This window comes from Dinoponera quadriceps, unplaced genomic scaffold, assembly GCF_001313825.1.
Source record: "Dinoponera quadriceps isolate SergipeBrazil2010 unplaced genomic scaffold, ASM131382v1 scaffold1565, whole genome shotgun sequence".
Taxonomy (NCBI): domain Eukaryota; kingdom Metazoa; phylum Arthropoda; class Insecta; order Hymenoptera; family Formicidae; genus Dinoponera; species Dinoponera quadriceps.
The window spans coordinates 200340-227797 of NW_014556124.1; the positions used below are offsets into that span (position 1 = coordinate 200340).

Consider the following 27458-nt stretch of genomic DNA (forward strand, 5'->3'; position numbering starts at 1 on the left):
CACACATGTCGTTGGGATACGGACGGATAGGCCGTTTTGCGAAACCGCGAGAGCGGAATGCGTTTACTTACTGGTGGCGGCGTTTCCTTGCGTGGAATACCTCGGGTCGTAATGGATGTCGGTAATATGCCAGAAATAGCCTGCAACACGAAAACTTGATCTCGATCTCGCGGCGGTAAATAACACAGTGAATGTAACAGAGAACGCCAAACCGCATTAAGTACCGGAATCAATTCCAAAACGTTCAATATTAGACGAACCCACGTACCGGCACTTAATTACGAATCGAACGCGCTCTGCCGGCCTCGATTGAGAGTCGCGCGTATTTCGAAAAGAGCGACGCACGAACGACACACATGACGCAAAATAAAACTAGCCCGTCAACGCGAGCGAACTGACGGAAAAATGTCAAACACCATCGTGCTGTTTATTAAGAGGTTTAGTTTACACGTTCAAAAGCCCGCTGTTTTCATATTTTTTTAAATAAACAGATTTTTTGCCTCCCGTAATGTTTGCCCCAGAACCAACGCGTAAGCTTGTCGAAATAACCCAGGGATTAAAACCGGTAGAATATCGGTGAGTTCAATTTTCTCTACCGTAGGTATGGAAAAAATGTATCTCACGCCAATTGCTGCGCTTCCATTGTCGCAAATAAACATAGAGATCATTTTCGCGTGTCTACATAAAAAAAAGAAAAAAAGGAAAAATGTCAGTAGTGCGCGCGCGCACACAGCGAAACTCGTTTCGCAGATGGAAATTTCGCTGTCCCGGCGAAATTTTCGTCGCGCCACCGCGGAACGTTATGCAAGTTGTCTCGCGGAACTGAGACTGATTACCACCCCGAAAACAGTAATAGATACGGGACAATTTTACGAGGCGAAATTAAAGTATGTTATAGCTTTATCCGCGGGTGTTAGCGTGCTGTCCGTATATTTGCAAAATGGGAAAATTCTACGACCTCGAACGAAAATTTCACCACATTCCGTGTTAATCCGACCCTTTTTTTCTTACGCGCCGAAAACCCGATTCCGTCATATCGATTACGGCACTCGTAATAACCGATACAATTTTAATCTGTAATATCAATCTGTATAATAGTGTAATATTATGGAAAAAAATACGTGTAAGTGTGAGGGAGCAACGTTCGGGGCAAATATGAGCGATATAAAATGGTGTAAAAGTTTCGCCGATTCCACTCGTAATTTTAAGCGTTCCATTACATCCGCTGTTACGCACTTTAATTTTCCATTGTGTTTTCATCAGTTGTACGACCTTTTTTTACTTTCACCATTTCGCGATTGTTCTAATTCGCACAAATTAATTCCAAGTCGAATTAAAAGTAGTTGGTGAGTAAATTTTTACGAGAAAGAAAATGAATTCCTTCATTAGTGACGAATAAATTATTATCTTTATTCGTATCACAATATTTATCGCACGAAATCTTGTTTCTCCTCTGTCTCCAAATTAAATCGTGAGCGTGCTTACAGCAGAGAAATTGGGGCATTGATTATCGAATCCTTAATTAGAGAAAATTTCCTATATAATTAAGAAAGAACATTTTCGTCCCTTATTTTTCTCACAAACTCGAGTAAAACTTTTACTTAAATAAATGATCAGCAGAGTACGCTTCCGAGCGAATAAAAAATCACTCGTTATTCGAGAAAAACGATTGTATTACGACGTCATTCGAGATTGTCTCTGTTACTTTCAACAACTCTCGAATAATGTCCGATTGTGACGATCGTACCGTGTGTTTATCAACGCGTAATACTTGCCTATCTTCCCTTGCACCGCGCACAGCCACGAGAGCAGTATCAGGTAGTCACGTATCATCTTTCCGGAATGGCACCTGTAATTACAGATCGTTTGGGTGCTGCGCTAAAAGCAAGCGTGTGAACGATCGCGTTTTATTCGATATCTCCTCCCCCGCTAAGAAGTCGACTGCAGGATAGAGTATCCACGCCGAACGGTATATTCGCAGAGTTATAAAAGATGATAAGTATATATGCTCCCGCTGTGTGCGGTATTAAAGCGGAATAACGCTTCGCGCAGCTTAAACGCGATATGCAAATAGGTCGGCCATTAATGTCGGCGGCCGCGGATAATTTCGCGCTCACCCGTAAACGCACCGAATTTGGAATCGGATTTTTCTCCGCGTCTATTTCCAAGATACACGCGAATATCGATTCCGTGAAAATTCGCGATCGCGGCACCACCGTACGCGGGCTTTATTTACCCCGCCGCTCGATAATTTAAATCCGCGCACGCTTTTAAACTCGCCAACTTTTTGTCGATTTATCCATTCGATATGATGAAACTATCAGTGTTGCTACCTATCGCCTTGTGTCGAAAGACCGGTTAGTACGATTCATGATATATATACACACGTATGCAAATATAATCTCTCTCTCTCCCCATTTCTTTCTCTCTTGAAAAGCGGGAAGTGATCTCTACCGTGACGTAAGGCGTGTGTATTTTTCATATCTGATTTTGCTTCGTTAGCTTGTTATTCGCCCGATCACTCAGTGCCAGCACATATTGCGTATTATTTTATATTTACTTCATCATGTTTATTACCGGTTTCTCTGAATTATTTCTGCTTTTGCATTAGAGGGTTTTAATTATTTGTAATTATCGTAATCTTTTTTTCCTTTGCACCAACCATTGCCCGAAGGTAAAGCTCGTATTATCGATTTTGTACGCAGTCGGGAAATATTATAATTGTGCGCACGTGAACAAGAGTCTCACCTAAGAGCGAAAAGTTGAATTCAAAATAACACAACGGCGCATTAACACAATAATTCTTCAGTTTATTGCTTCTTTGAAGGGGCATAATACACGCGCGAGAGTTCCACTCACTCTCAGAAATATTAACAGAACCGAAAGTGTGAACGCAAAATACAATAATACTCGGTAAACTTTGTAAATACCGCACGCAGTTATTACAAGAAAGTATTTCAATAGATAAATTGCGACGAGCAATCGACAACGCGTAGCACGTCCCGTCACGAGCTATGCAGAAACATATGTCTGACCCGGCACAGCTCCCGAGGATGTTTCGCTTTCTTTTTTTGTCTCGCGTTACCACGTCACGAGAATAACAACACCATATAAGGAAATAATACGCTGTTGTCGGCTGATCGCGAGCGACAACACGTGAATCGCACGGGTGTGGCGATAATCCTCACCATTTTTCGACTGTTATCAATGTAAACTTGAAGCTCAACTACCGCAGAGCATTAATAAATTCTATTCGCGCGATGAATGCGAAATTTCACGCACACTTTATAGTTCGAATTGAAGAAAATATGATATTCCTCGAACGACTGTGCGTTACCTATATTTCAGGCATTGACATTTTGCGAAATTGGCAGGATCGAGTGTAAAATCAAATTCCATTTGCGTCAAACGTATGAAATTCATTATTCTAGGGAAAATATGTGACGTACCGCCGCGTATAATTAATGCAGTGCGCGTCGCACGGGTATTTCGTTCCCGGCGAAACGTAAATATTCAAGATAAATGACACCGCGGGAGGTGATAAACAAGCGCTAATTTAGGATTTAATTCGGTGAAAATTGTTCACTTGGTCGGCGTGCGAAGCGGCGCTTCACGTCTTACACAATCGCGATATTTATTTATGTGTTGGTTAAAACGTGACGAGCACGATTTTGGCAACCTTCTTCCTTTTCGATTTCTTTCGCATAATTGAGACTAATCACTAAATCCGTTTTCATTCATCGACTGTGAATTGCGCGAAACTAGCCTACGCGTATCGAACGGCCCGGGTCACGGTGAATTTCAATTTGCGAACGGCGCACGACAGGAATTACGAAGTGGTGGCTTTCGGTGGAACGCCTCTTTGTGCCGTAAGTTTACGGGCGGGACACGCGATTTTCTTGTTCGCGGGCTTGAATGAGGGGTTGACAACTTAATACGAGATAATAACCGGCGGTGTCGATACGCGGTCTCGTCTTCCATACGGATGACATTAACCGTCGCTCGCGCGCGGCATGAATAATTCGCGGCGCCGAAATGTCAATACACGGTATCGCGATGTCTCGCGGCATATAATTGCGAAGGAGTAATTGCGCTGACGATGATTCGGGTTATTATCTGGGGGATCGATTGTGTCCCGACGGAATTCGTTAACACACCCGGCGGAGAATTCTCTCCCATGCGTCAATTTGCGCAAATGACGGTAAAGCCGAGCGTTAAGTCGCGATGTACCGTCGGGGGGAACGACACCTGTTTGGTGGCCTATTGTTCTACCAGGCTGCTGTCGAAAATCTGACCAACTTCCTCAAGCTGTTTCCGAAAGTCTTTACAATCCCTTACAAAAATATCTCGCCGTTTTTTAACCATTGAGCGTACGTTCGGCTGGGTGAGCCCGTTCTTTTACACTGGAAAGCATTTTCCGTAATGGCGATTGGTTCTAGCGGATTGCGTATATTCGAATGGTATTAACGTAAAATTCAGTATTTTTCAGTAGTACAGTGCTGTGTCAGGTGTTTAAACGTTCAGCTACAAAACACTTGTTTCACACTCACATTTTGATACGAGCAAATGCACGACTTTTTAACCCTTTCGGACATCATTTCACAGCAATCTCTCTGCGCGCAGTTGTGACGCTTCCGTTTATACATTAAATTATACAATTTAATGTATAAACGGAAAATAAACAATTTACAAACAAATATACAAACGGAAATTATACAATTTAATGTATAACCTTACTATTTTGCAAATAACACGCAAATTTTTCAGTTATTAATTACATAAACCCCTGCCATCTTCAATCATTAAGAATTCCAAATTTTACGTGCTGTTTGCAAAACGATACTTTTTGTTCACCTCAATCCGTTTTGCGCCTTCACGAAGTTTGTTCTCGTGGGACACCTCTAATATTAAGCGTAAATGAAATATATTTGAACGCTATGCGTTCAGCGACTATCGTACACTGAAGTTGCTTTGTGACTGTAGAATCGCCTGTAGTGACGAAAGATTAACGTGCTTATTTCCGTATTAAAACGAAACTAAGTAAAAGAGGAAAGTATTAACATGTTGCCACTCATCAACTGAAAGTTGACGAGTATTGAAGGCGAGCGATCTCCTCAAAAATACACACTCGCGAGTGCTCGTCATATTTCTTCGCTTATAATAGACTGCGCGTGTCTGAGAGTGCTAAAAATGGACATAATAAAAATAATAAAACAGGTTAAAGACGGATCAAAAACAAGCTATGTAAGGAGCGAAATATTCTTGTAAAGAATCCCACCACACATTAGCTTATAATATTGGAAGTTACATTATTCGGGAGAAAAAAAAAGAGAAGATTGATTCTCTCAAGAGAAAAAAGGAAAAAATTGGACGTTATCTCTCGTGACTATCGTTTGTTTCTGAAGCGACCCGCATAGAAATTTCTCAGATATAGCATAGGTTCCGATTAGAATACCCGAAGTTCTCCCAAAGTAGGTTATCCCACTGCGAATCCTATTCTTACCCCAAACACGGGATGACGGCTCTTTTCCACGATGCTGATTGACTTGTGCGCGTTTGCTTAGTGCCGTATGTGACTATCACTCGACTACGCACGTGTCGAGTGACAGTTTGACTGAATATCAGATTAATAAATGGCGTTATATGTTTTATATTACTGTGCTTAATAGCGCGCGCGAATAGTTACGATACTTTGGATTCCGTGTCCAATAGGAGAATTTGTTTTTTAGGCCGGTATTCATGGTCGGATTTTACATTTAAGATTGTCTTAATTTGATCTTTAGATGCTGTATTATTAATTTTCACTTAATTTGGTAATACTTGGTCATTCTCAGAAGATACATTTTCCAGTTGATGCGTATTGATTGAGATGTATTGTGAAGCTCAGCAAAAAAATGTGTCGCAATCTATCAGTTTCAAACGTTCCAATTAGATCCCAATGAAATTTTCGACGCGGGGAGCTTCTTTTACATAGATCGGGGCAATATTTGAAGATGCATCCTTCACGTCGACTTTTCAGAGAAGGGATCCCTTTTCCCGATACCCTCGTAAACCCAGCGCGCAACTTGTAAAAAACTACGCTCGTAAATATTCATGACACGCACGACGTGTAATTACTTGCAATCGCGTGTCGCATCGCACAAATGGCTACGTCCGAGTTGCCATAAGAATTCCGCGTAATGTGTTAACGCGCTTCTGCGCGCAAGAATAACGAGCGCGTAAACGCTGTTGAGCGCGCATACGTCATATTGTGCGCGCCCGTAAAAATGGTTAAAATCTTAATTGTCGTGATTACGAGCGAATCAACTCGCAAATTTAACTCGGCCACTTTACACGTTTCTGATATCTGCATATTTACATAATTGATTTAGGAGTCTGTCGCATATATATGTCTTCTTTTTTCGATCTATCCTTCAACCCGGGCGACTGATTGACCGTGCTATCACGCGATCGATCCAGATATTTTATCGTATTATTATTCGCGAGTTTGCTTTTCCCCGTAATGTTTTGTATTGGATTCTTTTATATAAATTGCAGTATTTTAAGCCAGACTTTCGCTCTGCATCTTCCTTGTGTAAATTCCGCATCGTAACTGGTTATAGCAGCGCGTTGTCAACCGGATAGCATCAGCGGCGAACAAGATGACTGTAAACCTCCGCCCGCGTCTCGTTTATATTAGACCGTTGTGTTCGAATCCGCGCGCTGACCTCGATATCGCGTCATCCGAGTGACCTCGTGGTGCACGGATGGCGGAGTAATTATCGGCGCTCTTAGGTCGGTGACTAACGAACTGTCGTGCGGGTCTCGCGGAAATCCGTTTTCTCGATCGTCCGGCGCCTCTTTATCGGGGATCATTTCTCCCTTTCACTACACGTAATCTTTCTATCCCTCAGCCATCGGCAATCAGCCCGCCATCGGCGGTGGGATCGCGATAAAGTGGAGGCACGTAGCTGCCGTTTCGCTCCTTCGCGATATCATTCGCAGCGTGCCGCATTTTCGATTAAGCCCCGGCACTCGGAGAGAGAGAGAGGCGCGAAATAAAAGGATAAATCTGTATCCTCGGATTTTCAGTTTTCATACAAGTCTTGCGCTCCACCAGCAGTCCGAGAATCCTCCGAGTTTAATCGCGAATTTCGCTCTTCGATTGCAAAAATGTCAGTCCATTGATACGGTTAATATGATATATGAGATTTAACGTAATCTAAATCGGTTTTCGCATAACAGCGATTTGCAGTGAATCTTCCATTGGCAAATCGGTCGAAATATCAGACAAAAGAGCTGAGCGGAAAAGTTTCCACTAAAAATTAATGAATACTTAATGATTATCGGTAGAATAATCTGTTTCATTGATTCACTTAGTGATATTTTCACTGGTTCGACTTCAAAGTAAGGGAATATAATTTACGAGACGTCTAATTGAACTTATCGCGCCGGTCGATTCTAAATTGGCGAGCTTCGTGATATTTTTCCCCGTTCGGGTCACTCGCGTTATTGTATGTGCACAAAAGCGAGAAACGGCCGCGGACGTATGTGAAATTCATACCGACATCGCGCGGTTATTGTTACCGCGAAGAAACATTACGATTCTAACGTCAGGGAGAGGAAGTCCCTTATAGGAAAATAAAAGAGAGAGTCTCCTTTCGAAAGGAATACAATAAGCGTATTGATTGGTTTTGTCGAGGCTGCGCTCCAATCGGATTACATTCTGCAAAGAAGAAAGCGGCCAACAATTTTTCGACCGTTGATTGATTCCTTTCTGCAAAATTCAAGATCCAATTCTATCTCGTTTCAAAACAAATCGTACATCATTGTTTGCGTGTTTTGTTTCGCTGGATCTGAACATCCTCGCGCGCACCGCACCGATACGTCTGTTCGTTTTAGCTGCACTTCCAACGCTTGTTTGCTTTCATCTTTCTACGTCCGAAGCGTGATCGCGCAGTTGTTTTACTTCGAGTGCGGAAAATGTAAGAAAACACGGCTTTCCTATATTTTGCTGTGTGCTCGCTTTAAGGAAAAAGCTCGATATTACGCTACACCGACACTGCGCCGCCACTAGGGGCGCGGCTTCCCCGGTAACATTATTTATCAGTATTTGCCAAACAGCGAGTATCCGACTTATTTCGAGGGAATTTGTAATCAGAGAGCCAAATTGCGTCACGCTGTTACTTTCCATGCGAAGGAGTAGCTTGTCTCAATATTTGCCGTCTTGCAGACGGGCTGCTCGAAGAAATCCCAGCACGGTCCGAATTCGGTCGCAGTCAACGCATTGTCCGTAATGTGGACTCGAAAGGAACGGAATTACACACCAACCCGTTAGTGCAGCACCGGTCGTTCGATCCTTTCTCGGTGCGAGCTTCCAAACGAAACTTCTCGAACGCCACGTACGCGGACGGTGAGTACCGGCTCGTGAATTATGGACTCGCATTCGAGAAAGGCGAAAACGCTTCGTTAAATTTCGCGCGATGCAAGATTAAAGAGCTGACCTAATAATTACGTACGAGTCAATCGATATCTCTCGATACGCGATAAACGAAAAATACTACCTCGCGGTGGCTAATGAAGATTTAACGGGGAAATTGTGCCCGCGATTTATCTTAAACTTGTTGATCCATCAAATTATTTTCCTAGGGATTCTTTTAAATTTTACCTGCATTTGTTTTTATGAAAGCGCTATCTACACGTCTGTAAACGATCGACCATTCGGAACCTGAGATTTTCGCAACTGAAGATGACACTTTTTACATGTGTTCCTCAAGGAGATATTTTACTTTAATATTTTTTTTTTCTTTTTACATATGTCGATAGAGTCTGAAGACTTGAGAATGCATTTATGAGGTTTTAAGTGAAAGTTCAAAGGATTGCCAGAATTGTAGACTGAATTCAGATAGAAAACCGTATCGCACTTCATTCATCATTATAAAGTACAAGTGTTAGCAAATATTTCTAAAAAAAAATGTTCCTCTCGATAGTTTTAATAGTTTTCTTACGGCATTTTTTTGAATAAACGCCATATTAATCCGACAAGGTAGGATACTTTCTTGATGTCCTATTTTTAATTTCTTCTAAACCACATTTAGGATTTTAAAGAAAAACTACCGCGATATTAGGGACTGCGTAATATAGAGACATCATAGAAAAAATTCAAAATTTTTGACCATATTGTTCTAAAGTTATAACCATAGGAAATTTACAATTTATAACGCTTGTTATATGTGTACACATGTTTAAATATTGATATACCATTTTATACATATTGGAGCCCTTTAATATCGCCATTGAAAACGGACCAGCTACCTGAAAAATCCGATCCGAGCGGAATAGAAAATTCGCGAACTCCCGAGCGGTCCCTCGGAATCTCGTTTCGTGTAATTTTTCGACGCGACTCTGTCCGATGCTTGAAAATTCGCGCGTTATCGAAATGAAAAATCGGATCGCAATCAACGTATCGTAATGCTAATTCACCCCACGGTGTCGCTACGATTTTATCCCTCCTCGTAACAATCAATTTGCGCATTAGCACGCCCGTTTTTCTCACTGAGCATCCCCCGATCTCGCCCGAGGCGCGTTAATCGCACGTCTGGTACACGATTGCGACGTAAATCGCGCTCGTACGCCTCGTTAATGCAAATCAAAATTGTTCCGGAAATGTCATTACATAGCGGCTCGCGGCGCGTTATCGCACCGCGCGCACAGTGCGATACGTTTTTCATTGTGTCAACGTAACACACGTTATTCGTACGCGGGCGCGCGTGAACGTGCATTCCCGCAGATTGCGCGCTGTTTAAGGGCTACCCCCGCGGAATATCCGCGACCGATTATAAATTACGACGCTTATCACGCTATTCGTTACAACGTCCCTGTCGCGCCTTCGCTCGCGTACAATGTACAGAATGTTTCACCTCCCGGGATTCTGTCGTACCTTTCAAATGCATAAAACGCGCCACGGAGAGAAAGAGCTCAGATTTATGCGAGGTATTTCGCGATGATCACCGGAAAACCATGTATTCTCGGTAATGGTGAATCTAAGTGAAGCGACTTGTATCTCCCGCAAAAATTTCGATAACTCGCCGTTCATTGGTTATTCAATTTCCCGGCGAATTTTCAGATTCGATCGGAAACGATCGGTCGCTTTGATATTCTCGGCTAACATACGTGACGCACATGACATTCTATCTGTGTACGGAATACATTTAGACATATCCGAGACAAAATTGATAGTAAAAAATTTCTTTTCAAAACGGAAATTTTCTCTTACTTTGAATGTGTTAAAAAGTATTCAGTGTAAAATTAACATATTCTCCTATTGGAAATTCGATGTCCTTCAACTAAAACGTTTCGTGCACTGTCAAATTCAACCAAATTTATTTTTTCGTAGACAAGTCAAGCACACGAGGGACGTGATAAGATTACCGTCCTCAATTTTAGTTCAGTCCAGACACTCGTCTTTTTGAAACATTGAATACGTACGTTTTAATAGCTCGATTTTTTGCAACGCGTCAATTCACGTATCGATTTTGCAGCAATATTTAAAGATTCAACGAACTGCGGTGTGCGTAGAAATGAATGTCTATTATATGTCGAATACTCGCGTAACGAAGTAACGCGTAATTTGAGGAAATGAAAGAAATTATAACTCGCAAACGAATGATTTCACGTTTATATTAAGCTTCCTTTATTTCTGCGAGTGCTATACATGTGTGAAATATCTGGGTTATCGATCTCGGTGTATCCTGTGTATATTTTTAATATTGTTTCAAGCGAAGTCGGAAACGGATTTATCTCTCTCTTTCTCTCTCTCTCTCTCTCTTCCATCCTCCCTCCGCAGTCCCGAGCTTCGAACTTCCAACTTTACTCGAACTGCTTGGCCCATTTCGTATAGAATGTTTCAAAGTCATCGCGTTTCCTTTCGCAACGAAGCCTTACACCAATTTACGAGAGATTTAACAAGTGTATCTACGTCCGCCGATATCTCCCCAATTACCAGTAGAGATCCAAGTTGACTCAATTCGAATTTTCACGCGCGACTGATGGCGATTAGTCGTTATCGCGCTTTCGTAACACCTTGTCCGTGCTGTTAGCGGGCGCGAACAAACGCGTAAAAAATGTCTTCGCGACGTTTACGACGAGTTCGCGTGTCCCCTGAAAAGGCGACGCGTCACGAACGAACGCGACGCTGTAAATCTCGGGGAAATCGGCGGGACCTTCTCGGCCGCTTGTTCGGTTACTGAACGCCGGACAGGTCTCACGTGACAACTTCGTAACCCGCAGCCACGTACGCGCCCGGCTTTATATTGGATACCGCAGGGCAGTCTCTTCCATTGCCGTTGAGTTTACGAGCGGTACTTTAGCCCTCGGTACTCACCCTTTCTTTGTACACTCGCGAGCTTACGTGCACCCACGAGTTTATCGGTAATTGACCTTTGGGGATAGTGTTTAAAAGCGGCGGCGGCGGCGGACTCTCAGCGCGCATCGTTGCGGTAAAAAGAGAGGAGGAGACCGCGCGTCGCGAAATTGGATACGCGACTCGAAGAGAGAGAACGTGACGCCGGCCTGGAAAATCGCGAGACCGATTTCTAAAATTCCGCACACACGCGTTTGTGAGCAACGGATCGAATTGAGCTTTAAAATACATCGGCGAAGTTTGGGCTTTTATCTGTTATTAGATCGGAACTTTCTCATATCTGTCAAATAAAATTAAAAACAAAGTTTCGAGGCAATATTTATTAATCGATATCGTCACACCATTGGCTCCGATACACTTTTTCCATCTAGAAGGAACTTTTCCAATTCTCCTTTTCAAAAAACTTGAGACCCTCTTGGCTTTACTTAAAACGAACTTTAATGGAGAAACGACAAACCCTCCGCACACACAGCCTTCCTGCAAAAATAAATTTAAACAGAGGAGTAGGTCTCTTCGATATATTATTCACGCGCGGAAAGAAGGCGAGCTGATAAATTTCGCGCGGTACGAAAATCCCGATACGTAACGAATCGCGAAAATTCGTAGCCGCAAACTTGGCGCACCGCAATTACATCGCCGGGCTTCGCCGTAAGCACGAGTAGCCTTATTTCCAGAGCATTGCTCGATAAGCTTGAAACAGTTTCCGGCCAAGTGACAGCGAACGTCAGCTGCCACTCGTGCGTGACGCGCCGAAATTAAATCGGCACACAGCTGCATATTCCGATCTATCCGCTTTCCCTCGGATTCTCCCGTCGTATATTCGTATCCCACCCCAACATCCGCGCGAGGGCTTTAACGCGAGTTTTTAGTTTAACTAGCCCTTCGGGCTGCATTTTTCAGATACGTACATACTACGCCGCCATCGTTTGAGAGCAAGCCCGGTCTCTTTCAGGCGCATACATATTCATACATCTTTTTCAATTGCAGAGACGCCGCCCCCTTTATCCCACGACTTTTGCAAAATATTTGCTCGCATATTTAACTCGACACGCGAGCACGCGCGAGACCGGTCGCTTCTTTAGAAACGCAAGCTTTATTTCATTTAATTTGGCTTTGAATTTTTTACCCCTTCCACCGGGAGGGAAAGAGATAAATAGAGGGGGGAGCGCTCGCAAAAGTGTACGCGGGCTTTATGTTTTTTAATGACGCGCGAGGGATGTTTAACTTGCATACACACGTCGCGTCGCGCTTAACGCCGACAAGGGCCCAATCGTAGTTAATTTACAGCTTCCGGGCGACTAAAAAACTTCTCTCCAAGTTGCGCTCCGATTCTCGGCGTCGCGACGGAGGCGGGGCGCAAATAAAAAGAGAGCGTCGCGTGTTGCATTTATTAGCGGCAGAGAGCGCGATTCGACGGTTAACGAGCTCTCCCGTTCCGAAGAAGAAGGAATCCCTCGACTCGTAGGTAATGGATCCTCCTTCCCCGGCCGCCTTTTCTCACCTGTCTCGTTGTACCTTTTGTGCCGAGCGATTCCCCCGTGCGTTTTTCTTTGATCGTCCGTTACTCATTATTCGACCCGCGGGAGCGCAACGATACCGCTTTTTTGCCGCTCTTCCGTCGCCCCTATAAGGTGTTCTCGAACGAACGATTCTCCCGAAATTTCGAATTTATTTCAAATCGATTTTGCGCGGAATTGTGTAGAACGTTCCGCTGCTTCGGGATTTTTACAAACATTCGCAGGATCAATTTCGACGAGCTTTTTTTCGCTCCCTAAATTGGCCGTTAAAGACCGCGCGGTTAATCGATCTCCAGTTTGAGTCGTGGTGACTCGTAGAAATTTGCGAGACGAGCTGCAAAACATCCCCGATACACCCTGTATCAAACGATCGAGCGGAATAAATTGACGCCGCTTGACAGAAGCGGAGAGAAAATGCAAATGAGCGATCGCGTGTAGTCTTTATCGGCGGCGAGTTGTACTCTGTACTTAATAGGCCAAAGTTCTCGCTCATTTCCCGCCCTTACAAGAAATCACACCGAGTCGTAATAATGCGCGCTCGCCTGGATAACGCGGTTGCCAAGTGGAAATAAGTCATATTAATAAATAGATATCAGATAAATAGAGAAAATATCTGCCATGTGCGTTCACAGATATTTGTATAGACTAATTATTATGAATGAAATAATAATCAGACTAGTTATTGATATATAAAAATGAAAACAAATGCAACAGTGTAAACTAATCCATATTGACAGTCAATATCGTATATATCTATTACAGAAAGTGTCTCTTATTTTAAGCGTAGACGTTATTTTTCATTTATCTCATTATGATATCGCTACAAGTAAGCTTTTTGAGATATACTTCACAGTCTTGTGAGCTAACTCGTTTTAAATTTTCCGACGACGTCGCTCCATTTTATGCTTTTTTAAAAGAGAACATATAACGAGTTCCATCGCTTTGAGAATTATATACAATCAAGTTCACTATATATCAAAACAAATTTTGCGAAAATTAATAACTGCTAATCTACTGTCTGTCATTTTCAGTTAATATTCACGTAAAATAGATATTCACGTAAGTAATATTGTACTGCTTCATGTTTTTCTTCTTCTAAAATTGATATATTTCTGTCTGAAATTCGTCTTCAGATACTTTGCAACCAACGAAACAATCCGAATGTAAAATATTGAGACGATCTTTAATATAAGATTTGACTATGGCCGTACATATTTGAACTGTTTGTCTTTCTAGAGATGCATGTTTCTTCTCACAATATTTCATTAATATATAACATGAACAAAACAATCTATAATACTCATCCGTGCCAGTTCTCTCGTCGCACCGCCCTCATTATTTATATATTCTTCCTTTGTCGAATTTTCGCTCTACGCGCGGAGGTTTCTTGCTCGTTAAGTTGGCGCGCCGCCAATCACAGGTGTACGTAACTGCACGCGCGTGTACGTCTCAACTGCCAATCTCCGTGTTTCTCGTCGAGCGGAAAGAAGAAAGCCGGCTCGACTGACGTTAAGAAGTATCTTTCGCGAAGAATTTTACAGGAGGTGCAATGAATCGCGACGATACCACATGATCTGTCGTTCTAAGCTGCGCTCGCTACCTAAAGTCGTTGACGATCATCACCGTAAGTTGTTTCGAGCCACGTGGGAGTCATTTCTGCCGAGATATAGTTGTATCGCTTTGAAGTATCGCAATTTTATGCTCGATTATACTCTCAACCGCTTTTCGCCGTTATCACTCCAAATACATCGAACTTTTTGTCAATCATAATTTTCAACGAAACGAGTGTCTTCTCCCCTCGGTGAAACGCACGGCCATTGCAACCTGGAATGCCCTGTACACGATGCAAGGAGCTATATTACTCCCTTGTGTCTTCGGAGGTACGGCGGAAGGATTAAATTAAGTTTCCCAGCGAGAAATATTACGAAACGATCCGTTATATCGGCGTTAAATATAAATTGAATAACGACGTACACGCGAGAAGCACGAGACGGGCGATTCGCATAAAGCGTTACGCGTTGTTCGCTCGGAAAATGTCGGGGACAAAATTTCGTTCCGGTATTTTAAGGCTCGTCAGGGCTTTTTACGAGACAAATTAGGCGACGCCGCCGGATCCTCCAGAGAGGCGGAAAGCCGAGGGCCCCTCGTTTCCTTAAACGGAATTGTGTGTTTTTCCTTACGTAAACCAATTCCATCCCGTTCCCTCTCTCGTCCCGTGTCGCGAATATAAAAGCATTAAAATGGAACCATCGGAAAGCGGATACTTGGCGAAATTTTTCAAATCTCCTAAAATATGAAGTATCTCGCGGAGTGCTTGCTCTTTTAATATCTTCGCACGTAAAATGACTGGAAGGGAATCGAGCGACGATCTTATTCCGCACACAGATGCGATGCATCTAATAACGCGCGTCGTATTTCTCCTTTAAATGCGACTCGGTGTGCCCTTTTTTCTCTCTCCTTTTTTGTTTTACATCAATTTATTCCTCCTTCGTCCTGTATATACTTGAGTAAGTTCACGGAGGCAATATATAAGGAATACACGAGCGTTCCACTTCCCCCAGATCACCAGTTAATGGCAGAATCTAAGGAATTTGAAATTGACTTTCCTTTAAGGAGAATGTCAAGGCACTAATAATAGCTTTCGAGATATAAAAGGTTACAAATCCGAATCCAGCTACAAAGATTCAAATAAATAATAAAACTTTTCTCTCCGACCAATTTCAAAAGGATTTTTTCACTTTAGCGGAATTTTAATTCGAGGTTACGTCTCGTGTAAATTTTTTCCCCAAGACTGAATTCAAGTTCGTCAAAGAGGCTATCGTTCGCGTTTAATTCGGATAGAAACGGTGCATGTTTTATAATATGATTGCTCTATCGGTTCGACATCAATGACAGTTTAAACAAAGAGGAGGGAAAAAGTGAGAAAATAACAATGATTAATAGAGGAAATTAACAAGATAATGCGTGATATCAAGTTGTTATTGCATCATCAACGCGTATTTCACACAAAGATGCTAAACACTGAGACTTTTGAACAATACATTAAGGAATATCGAGGGAACGCGTATTTCACACGTAAAACTTCGCTGAACAGATTGTGTCCGACGAACAGTGTTTTTCGCATGCCCATATGCAAAAATCGCTTTCTTCGGTTATGCTTACGGTAGTTCACTTCGCAGGTAAAAATTACAATAACCTTTCGCTACGCAGCGGGTCTGCTTCACAGATCATTAACTTTCAGCGGGTATCATAAATTTTACCGAGCTCCCGTTAATACACAATCTCCACGAACCCGCAAAAAAAAACATATTTATTACAATCCAAAAAGATGGAATGCTTTCGTTCGTGTTACTTCGCGATAAATTATATAGCTTTTGACGACGTAAAGTTCAACGGATCTCGTAGTACTCGGCGCAAGATGAAATGCAAGATGGGAAAACGCTCAAACCTTTCGGCGAGATTACAAGACGCGCAGGAGTCCGGAAGGCTAACTCAAAGGAAGAACGGTATTTCGGATCCTTTCTCGGGCACTTCGACACGCATACCGATTTAATTGCAATCATTGTGATCATCCATGAACGGAAGAGAGCAGCGAGAGTTTCGTTACGGAAAGATTCCAACGAATTCTAACGTATACTGACGAGCTATGCTGAACGAATTAGAACACGTGGTTGTCATTGGCCGTCTGAACGACCTCAAATAGAGAAAAGGGACATAGACAATGAAGGAAAAACGACATATGATGAAGACATCGTCCTTTGTATAAAAACATTCACTAACATAAGGAGATGGACAAAAAGAAATGCTCGGACAATGCTTTACAGGATACTATTTGGTTTCTTTGGAATGTCTTTAGAGTTTAACGTACCTTCTATTCGATCGAAATATTTAGTATGGCTTTTATATGTTGAGATTACTATCTGTCGTACGCTGTCTCATTAACGTCTGTGTAAGCTCAGTCTGCCGGCTTAATGAAGACAAATGGAAAACGTCAAGAATTGGAAAGTCAGCTCTTGGATGGATTCGGCGCTGCATAAATAAATAACTGTATGACACGCTTTTTAAACGGAAAGATTCGCGCGGCAACGAACGTGTTCAAGAAGTTGACGTTCTTGTAAGAATTTCTTTTTGTTTCGAACTGTTTTTTTTTCTTTCTGTTCAGTGGGCGTCCCGGGTTCACATCGGCGGGCTTTCCGTGTGTCGAACGGAAGTCGTTGGAAAGTTTCGGTCGGCGACGAAATGTCCCGGGCGCAATTACCCATCGTCGTATATAGGTCCCCGGCGCGGTGCGCTCCTCCTGAAACGTTTTGCAGGTAAATGCGGTCTCTAAGCGGCCGTGTCGGGAAATACGTTCGACGGCGGACAGGAAATGCGGTGCGCGCAGGACAAGAAACTACTCGCGCGCGCGCGCATGCATGTCTGGTCCGCGAGAAAGCAGAGCCAGCAGCAACACCGCAGAAAATTCCTCGATATCGATCCGCGTCTGGAGAACCGGACGAAGGAACGTACGTTCGTGCGGATTTGCCGCGTTGCTTTAATTAAGTTAAATTGCGCCGCATTCCCGAGGACGTTCTTACGCGAGAACCTTCGAGGGCTGTTCACGCGTCGCTTCTTTCGCGAAAGTATTCGCCCTTATCCCACTGTGTCAACAGCAACGTCGGTCATTTCATTTCATTGTGTTATCACTTATATTTACCTATTAATTGTTGTGAAATTTTGTACATAATTTTATCTGTGTTATCTCTGGTATTATTTACGTTTTATCTGTGTGTAATTAATACGTTGAAGTGAAGGATTAATTGCGAATATTGAAATAATCGAGTATTAAGTAATTTCTCGCAAGAAAAAGCGGAGCAACAGGATATGAGCAGAAAGATTGGGTCTCATATGTGAGCGACCTAAATATATATTCTCCGTTTGATTAAAAGAAGGAAATAGCACCAAAATATTCGTAAAATTTAAAGTTTCAATATTTATACCTTGACGTATCGCGACATATCGAAAAAGATTTCGCGCGCTTTTTATGCCGTAATTCGGTATATAATTGCTATCAGGAGTTCTAAATATCTCGACAAAATCGATTGAAAGGGAAAAGAACGAGAGAGAGAACGATATGATGATAATGGAATTAAAAAATTCATCGCCTGCACACGAGTACTAAACGTTTCGTCGGGTGTATATCTGAGAACCTTCACCGAGACTATTATTGGGTTGTCCGGAAAGTTCGCGCGAGCCTTGAGCGATTTCGTGCCGAACAACACCGAAGAAGCTCCGACGGACCCTACTCGAAATTATTCGAAGGACGTTCTGTAGGTCGCTCGAAGGGGCGAAAAGGGTTACATGTATAACCGAACGAAACCGCACTCACGGTATTGGGAGATACCTTGTTGTTCGCTATAAAAACTGATTTCCGAGCGAGTCCGTAAAATATGCTAAACATATTGGCAGAGCGAAAAACAAAACCGCGCGCGAAATTGGTTAACCAGCTCGTTTGCACGTGTAGAGACGTAACTCGCACGAAAAAAATTACATTACTCTCGCGAATATCGCGTTCAATGTGGTGTGCGAAAAAAATGTTCGCTATTGCAAACACGCCCGTGAGAAATTTGGCCTCTCCGAACGCCCTGGCTGCACACGCTTTACATTTATCCCGAAAATTCTGTCCGTCCGAGCAGGTTCTTACCCGCGCTCGGGAATTCCTCATACGTATTCGTCGTTACCTGTACTGCCAAGTTTTCCCCACGAATTCCCGCTGTCTCACGTAGATTCGCAGGTATCGGGCTAACTTAAGCGAAGTGAGTGTGTGTGACACAGCCACTTCGCGTAAACACCGAGTGTTTGTGCTAGTTCTTGTTTCTTTAATAACCGCCTAAAACCTTACTTGCTAGGAACGTCATAGAATCTACGTCATCGGCGGTATGTGTACAATGTGATGTCAATAGAGTACTCTAGTATTCTAAGGTTACAGTCTATTATTGAACGGTAGTTTGATGGAACACTCTACTGCAATAGTAGTTATCAATACATTGTCTGTACGTACGTGCGAGAGAATCCTACCGTCTATATAATGCGTAATATAAAATTATAATTCAACGGCATAATATATATAACGACACACACAGTATTTATAAATAAAATAATATTCATATGTAAATGTAATTAATACATGTAGTCCTTTCCTTTATTTATTATTTTATTAAAACTCATTTATTATATATTATCTTTGTGCGTATTGTGTTATATCTATGCGATATAACATAAAGTACATAAATATATTGTAAATAAAAAAGTACGGTTGAAATATGAAATTATTATTTAACAGTGATGCAACATTCCTCAAGTTTTCTCGATTCTTATCATTTTTCCGGAGCTTTTCAAAGAGATACGATTGAAAGCATTTCCTATCTATTTTCAAAGAATCCTACAGCTTCGTCGGATCCTTCGCGATTTCACACGACGTATCCATTATTACATTTCCGAAGAAATCGACTCGATTAAATAAGTGACGACCTGTAGGGGTCACGTTTAATTTTCACGGCAGAAACATTTCAGGCGTTGCAACGTTGATTCGCGCCACACGAGAATAATTAACAAAGGTATCGTCGTTCTATTTTAATAAATCGTCTATAGAGAATATGTAACAAACGTTGAATTATATAAAAGATAGCCAGAGAACCGTACAATCTGACATATTGGAAATCGAACGATAATTGCATTTATCTCGAATGATGGGAGAGAAGAAAGCGCGTGTGTAGATAATGCTCAACGCAGAAAATAGATAAATTCAACCGATGGAGATTTATTTTGCGGAATTGAATTCCTCTCTGGGAAATTAGGTTACGCATGTTTTACACTTACGGTAACTCTCTATCTTCGAAACATTTGCGTTGAATTGCGTTCTTTGTTGGAGAAACAATCGAGTTAAGGATTTATTGGCCCCATACTTTCTGAATTATGTAGTTTCAGGCACAAACGAAGAGAGGGCAGATTCAATAATTTGATAATGCCAATACGTAATTTATAAAATTGGAAAATTTAATAATTCCGCGGAGATCGCATTATTCTTGATTCCTCTTAATTCGCGTATCTCTTCCCTTGCTGTAAAGTGGAGCGCGATAAATTTCCCGGACCCGACAAGAATAACGGATCTTACGTGCACGTGGCGAGCGAGTTTTTGTCGAAGCATTATATACCTGCGAATAGACCACTTCGCCATATTGTGTGCGCCACTGTCATTCGTTGAAGCTCGCGTTACTTGCTGCGCCGGAACAGTGCCGTGCAGGTCAAGTGCGCGATTGATTCGAGCAAGCTCTAATGGAAGGCCACATTGTCTCGCGATTTCTTCATCTCAGCCGCTTAATTATTCGATCGCGTCACGTCACGAAGCGAGGATTAAACGAGATCGTCGCCGCGATTCTTTCCAAGTTCTGCCGATCCGCGGTTGTAACTCAAACCGACTGTATCTCGAAAGGTTTGCACGCTCGCGTTATTATTAGAGAACGTTTCTTCTTAATTCCGGTGTCGGCGCTATCAATTTTACGGCGCTATTATTAAATCACTCTCTCCATATACGAGCTCGCAATTGATCATCAGTTTCGAGGCTATACATATATGGTGTTTACAAATACATGACTATTTCCTTAAGCCATGTACACACAGCTAAGTCCATATAGTACAATATGCTCGATGAAAATTCTATGCATCGTCAAACACACGCGCTTTTCTTCGTGAGAATATCCCGATTAAATCATCTTTCTCGTTTACAACTGCGGCATTTAATGTCCCGGCAAAATGATTAGAAAATGATTAAAACTCGTGAATTCACACGCAAAATCTCGTTTTAATAATTTTCGGAGCTTGAGCGAAAATTTCGTCGCGGAGTTTCATGAGAAGCGACAGTTTCCGGGCAGAAAATATTCTCACACGGAATATTATACGCCGCCTGCAGAATTTCCACCTATGGAGCACGCTGCGGGAAGAATCGAAATCACCATGGAGATATCGTAGTGAAAAGATCGCAACATCTGCTCTGTCTCGGACCCTGCAACATGCTGCGCTTACCGCAAGCTTAATCCTTCGTATACCCTGCGGCTCCATTAGGCCCCCGCAATTGTTTCCCACGGAATATTTATGCATAATTAAGGGAACAGAATCTCTCAATTATTATATTTTTCTGCAACGCACACGGTTATATTGAATATCGGCAAATTCACACGCGTTCTTTCACACATACCTATGTTCACATATTTCTTTTTATGCATCAGGACTGAATAAGATCGCGTTACTTGCGCGCTGGAAAATCGCGAAAAACTTTCGATCATACAACGGTGTGTTTCGACGTATGTCGGTTCTGTTAACTCTGCTAATATGTTCATTTGCTGCGCAAACTTTGTGCGCGGGTAGTCTCTCTAGGTTTTAACGCGGTTTCGCCAAATATATTCCGTTTTAATGAAGAATAACAATATCTTGTTTTCTTTTCGTCTTGTAAGTACATATTTTGAAAAGGTGGAAAATTAACAGTGAAAACTGAGAGAAATTAATTAAAATCAATATTGACGCAGAATTGTTGTGCCGCTCGCGCGATATAGGAGAGATTACGGTGGTCTTCGGAATTGAGATATCAAGCGAAAGCACACTTGGAAATGTGTCTGTTTTCCTCTAAATGTGCCCTTTAAGGGAAGAAAAGAAAAGGTGCATCCTCAAAATTGGAAGGCGCTTGGAACAAAGGAGGAGTCGCATGCGGATAATCTATGGTATCGATAACAGTAGGTCGGCAAACGCGCAATAAATCCAGCGGTAGGAGAAAGTCAGCGGATTGTGCACGCCATGAAACAATCGTTATGATTAGAGTTTCGTGCGCGGTCGTTTTACAGCGCGTCGAAGGAACCGAATGAATAGCCAGACAAAGAATTTCCCGCCCTGAATTCTGACACACTCGTTCGTTACCTGCGCACTCTAGCTCTCGCGGTGTCCCTTCACCTCGCCGTGAAAATACCGCCAATTCCAGCCGTGTATTTTTTCGAAATCCCGTTTTTCCATGCATTTCTCGGCACGCGCGATACGCTAATAATATTGAAATAAATAATATGGATGAAATAACGTGAAATGTGCAGAAAACGTGAAACATAAAATATGTAAAATGTAAAATTTCATAAATATACGCTGCAAATATGCGATATTTTCGTTGTTGTGCGCGACGGTGATTGACGCGTATTTTGTCTCGCGTGTAATCTACCGAGATTTATGTTACGAATATAAATCGAACGTAGATAATAATTATTGTTGAAACTTTGATACACGTGTATTGGAGAAAAAAAAAAGCAGATCGTGTATGCAATGTTAATGCGTGTTTCTCGCCTACTCCTGCTCGACTCGCCGAGACTCCCCGTGAATCGTCATAGCCGGATACAATAAGGGAAATTCATTCGGCCGGATTTTACACCCATTGTTATCGCTGATGAATTGGGAATAAAGTGGCGCGTCATAGGTACCCGTGTCGGCGCATCGCAAAAACAAAACCAAAAAAGTATAGACAGAACGCGCGCCGGGGCCAATAAAGCGTGATTGATACCGTGCGAAGTTTCGGCCGGGCACGGCCGATGCATATTAAGCTCGAGCAACGAGTCGCGTGCGTCAAACATTATCGCGACGGCTCTGCGCGAAAAACATGCGGCGTTTTCATTAAAATCGAATAAGCGGGAAACGTCCCGTCCAAAAGTGTGACACGTGTGCTCGCGACGTCAAATATCGAGAAACACGAATCGAGCGCTGTTTAGCGGTACCCACCGGCAGTTTGAGCTATTTTAGATATTACGGTAACTAACGGCACACTGCACTGATAATAGGATATAATTTAATTGGCGCCGGCTTTACCGGCCGGCGTGCTAAAATCGCGTTACGGCCCGTTATCGTTTTGCGCGAACAGGTTGCCGTGTCAAATGTCAATATGATACTTCGTGTGAAACGGATTTTTTTTTTCCGTACGAGGCAGGTAGATCGTGTTATTCGCCGGGACTTTTCGGCGAATTTCAATTTTGAAATGGGGCGAAATCAGCGAAGGAACTGAAATTTCCGCGGAAATACGCGGAAAGATCCGTTTTGAAACCACAGCGAAGGACGTCGCGTCGTCCGTATTTATTACCGTTCACGCAAAGGATTGATGTGAAACAAAAAAGGGGAAAAAGAAACGCGGACACTGTAGCTGCATTTAAAAAAGAAAAGCGCGATCACGCACACACGCTGGCGTACCTGTGCGCGAAGAATAGCGTTATCGATCGCCTCTTCCCGTCATTCTACCTGGAATTCTACGTAGAAAAGCGTTAAGGTAAAGTTATCGCAAAGTGAATATTTTACGAGGTACCTTATACTTCGTGTCAAAATATGTCGCAATAAAATATTAAGCATCTCGATTGTAGTCACTTTCCGATTATCTGATCTTTCCTGTTCTTACACACGGAAAATGACAAGTAGAATTGATTCGCATGGAAGACAAAGAATAACATTTCAACGATAAACAAAAGTACACGCGCGTCGTATAAGCTCGACTTTTCTCTGCACCATCTTTTCTCCTATTTTTACTGAGGAAGGAGCTCGACCCAATTCCCTTAATCACCCTGTATAAAAATGTCTCTTTATTTAAACGAGACGCTTCTTAATTCTTCTTTTTGTTTTTTTTTTTTTAACATATTCATTATTCGTGTGCTACATCAACGTCAAAAATCCTGTAATCCCGGTAATTCCCGCAAATCCTGATATACATTTCTGAAGTTTGTGTCCGCGGAGCCGAATCTTCGAATAAAATATCCTTGTAACCGTCGGCTATGAAAAAGTTAGAGTCCAAATTAGCCAAGGAATTGATAGCCAAGATCAGAGGCGGTGTACTTTCGTGCTATCGCGCCCCGAAGTTCATCGCGCGAGAATGGCTATTTAAATATAATAAACGGCACATCGATAAGTTCCTGTTCAAACTGCGCCTTATACCGTAGGAAATTGCACGGTCATGTAGAGAATGGTGCGTAAAATCTACGGAATGTTGATACGAATCGATTAGTGACGGTGCAATAAGCCCTCTCTCTTCCTCTTCCTCTTTATCGTAGGTTCGCGGGCGTCAGGAAGGAAAAAGGTCGGCGAGAAGAAGGCGCGCGTGCACGGCATCGTGCGGGGGTGATCGTTATCGCGGATCGTTATCATACATTGGCCCATGGAGGGAAAAAACGCATTAGCATTCGCGGAATCATGTCGGCGCATTAAGCAGTAAATGTCCTCTCTCCTCCCCCCTCTCCCTCTCTTTCTCTCATTCACCCCTTCTCACGCCCACCGTCTTAATTTGAGGGCCGCGGAAGATTTATTTCCCGATCTGACTCACCGTCTCTATCCTTCTCTCTCTCTCTCTCTCTCTCTGTCTCCCTCATCGCTCGAGATTCTCCTTGCAGTGCCTTTCTGGTAGTAATGCACTATTGTTCGATATGTATATACATATATATCTAGCAATGCATATTCATGGCGCAGAAATGCGCTCGTGCGCCATTAACACTTTTGCGGCTGCGGCTCCACTGCGCCACTTCAGAACGAATCGTACATTTGTTCTGTGATCCGCCATGAATTTCTCTTTGAGGTATTTCCCAGACACGGCCGGTTATTACATCGCGGCCGTTATACGTCACCGGGAAGCATCGTGCGACAACATCGTATCCTCTATTTTTACGTCGAGCGATATATTATATTAGTAATCGGTTTAACTAGAATTTACATCGGGGGAAACCGAATTATTTACGGGGAGCGAGCGAAATTCATAAAGTACAAACGAAGGTGCGTCGGCGGGCAGACAGGCGGGAAGGGACAAAGACGGGCTCGAAATACAATCCAATTAGGGAGTCGATTATTATTATCGACAGCGATATTACGCCGTAATGAGCTGCGATAAGGGAGGGAGCGAACTAGGGTCCGGGCTTTCGTCGAGGTTTTCGCGTCCTCGATCGAACGTGATATCGACGTCACTTCCAAATAGCGGCGATCGTTCGAATTTCCGCCCGGAAAGTTCTCGGGCGATTCACGCGAAGATTCGAATCGCCTCGAATATTATTCCGGAGCAAAGCGGTTCTCCCGAAAAAGTCTCGAATTTGGTGAAAGCGTGCAGTCTCTAATGTCCACGTGCCGGCGATAAACGTTAAAAGAAAAACATTTCAATATCCCAAGTCGAAATCTACGTTAAGTTTTCAAGTGAAGAAAACGGAAATAAATTATCACTTGCCAGCACAATAAGTGCTCCTTTAATGCTACAAAGGGAATTTAATCCTCCAGAGTCTAAATTTTAATTCCACATAAGGTCTTTAAATGGAGAAAACGGCAATAACTTCGCCAAAGGGTTACAATAGAAGACCCTTGAACACTTAATGTTGAACTAAATTAAAGCAGGACTAAAATTTCGACTAGAGACTTCCCCGAGACTTTTTAATTTCGAGTGATGATCGAATCTCTTATATCCGAATCGGCGCTATTGAGCCCATCTCCGGTCGAAGGCGTCCTTGATCCCCTCGACATCCTTCCGTCGCTTCCAAACTCGAACACGTAGAACGCGCGGGTTCGCGCGATTCTTTCCCTCGGCGAATTTATTCCTCGAACGTGGCCAGCATAGCGACAGCTGTATGCTCGAGATTTATGTGAACGTGACACGTGCATTCGCGTATACGTATACGAACACCTACCCACACAGCTCACTCGCTCTGCTTTCGCGGAACGTATTCGACCGTGCACCCCGCGATAATTAATGGTTACTTTTAAGGCGTTATAAAACGCGTCAAAAGAGCCGACGAGACTTTCGTCGTGATTTACGACGCGCAAAACGAGCCTCTCGAGGATGGCTCTCGACGATGGTGTGACCGGCGACGTTATCCCTCGCGAGCCCGTCAACGGATATCGCTCGCATTGCTCTTCGATCTTTCTTCGCCGATCTGTCGCCACCAAAGATCATTACAGGATGTTTCGCAATATTCATCTAAATAGTATATCGTGGCTTTGAATAGCACGGATTCGAAATTGTAGTTGTTTATCAGGGAAATATACAGAAAAAGGAATTAGCTGTCCTTATAATACAACTAAAATTTAGTTACCAGACCTCATTTTTAGCTGTGGGAGCTATTTCTTTTTTTCCGTGCAGAATGTGCGAGTGTGAAGTTGGTCTCCCTGTTTAAAATCCCCTGTAGAACTATTGCAGATGCAAATGTAACTTGAGTCACGGTGTTTTAAAAATAAGATGCTAACTTTACTCCGGCCAATTTTTAACCTTTCGCGAAGAACTCACCGTTTTTAGTTATTCGATTTTTTAGCGGACTAAACTATTATACCAGTACATATCGAGCGGGGCGATGCAGCGCGTACGTTCCGACCGTCTCACGTTGATCAAAAAAATCTCGTTTGCTGAAAAATTGAACAGCCAAAGAATGGTACGTTGGCTAAATCTGTGCAGGAAGGAAAGTTACTTTATTTTGGCCTGGATAGACCACAGTGATATCCAAGTGATTATTATGAGATCTTTTATATACGTCAGATACGGAGACACAACTCATCTTCTCTCGTTTCTGTCCATATTAAGTTAAAAGCATGCCGAGCCAACAAGAGACTGAACGTAATATTATTGGAACTAATACTCGCTCTAAGCTTACTTTAGACAAACTATAATGTGCAACAAAATTTAGGACAGAGTTCTATTTCTACTTGCGGTCTTATGCGCCGATTACAATATACATACTTGCAATACATCTATTAATATAATTCCGGACTACCGGATGTGCATCTTTGCAAATAGAATATCGTCTCAAATTCAGCGACTAACTATGGATCATCTAAAAGTGGTCCTTAGGAAAGAGGTTATCGAGTTAACCTATATTTCTATTAACGATCTTCCGAAAATTTGCGATTGTTATATAACGTGTTGTTTGGGGCAATAAGGGACAAGATGATGCGCAATAGCCTTTCTCACTCAAACGTCAACCTCATCTACTCGTAGTGGGCTCGTGGTTAGTACAAATGAGGAAATGGCGACCGAGTATCGATGAAGTATCCATAAATTTTCTATCCGCACAGGAAAAAATACCCGCACAAACCCGCATTTTAAAACAGCCTTAAAGTAATAGCTTTCTAGGATACTCGGGAGGCGACGGAAGCCAATCACCTGTTTGTCTTGAAAACTTTACCGATTAAAGAAACTGAAGTGAGAACAAAAAGCCGGACTAATACAAATGAGACGTTTTTTAGCATGAAGAAAGTTATGAAAATAGAATGCCGGAACTATGTACGATGAGCTGAAAGAGATGTATAAGTCCTGAAGAGAGGTGAAAGCTATCGCTGAGAATCATGTCCGATGGAATGTCGGAAAGAATGCTTTCACGGGTGCCTTATATTCTTCCAAGAAACGAGGGATGAAAAAGAGAAGAAGATAACATATTGTTGTTAATGATAATTCTTATTTTTCTTTAGCACACTGCACTTCGACGGAGCCATGTCTCAGAAAGTGTTAGAAAAGTCGCATTTATGCGCGAAAC

General features: G+C 42.6%; 1 protein-coding gene across 7 annotated transcripts in view; it reads right to left on the minus strand.

Annotated features, from left to right (window-relative positions):
* Positions 1–27458, minus strand: part of LOC106746733 (acid sphingomyelinase-like phosphodiesterase 3a) — a 59271-nt gene that overhangs the window by 15888 nt on the left and 15925 nt on the right. For 2 of the 7 annotated variants that reach the window (XM_014623644.1, XM_014623646.1), the window contains exons 2-3: positions 1776–1849; positions 72–140 (exon numbers count right to left, since the gene is read on the minus strand). In XM_014623644.1, the coding sequence (XP_014479130.1) occupies positions 72–140; positions 1776–1849 (143 nt within the window). The other 5 variants (XM_014623647.1, XM_014623650.1, XM_014623652.1 and 2 more) reach the window with 5 other exon arrangements.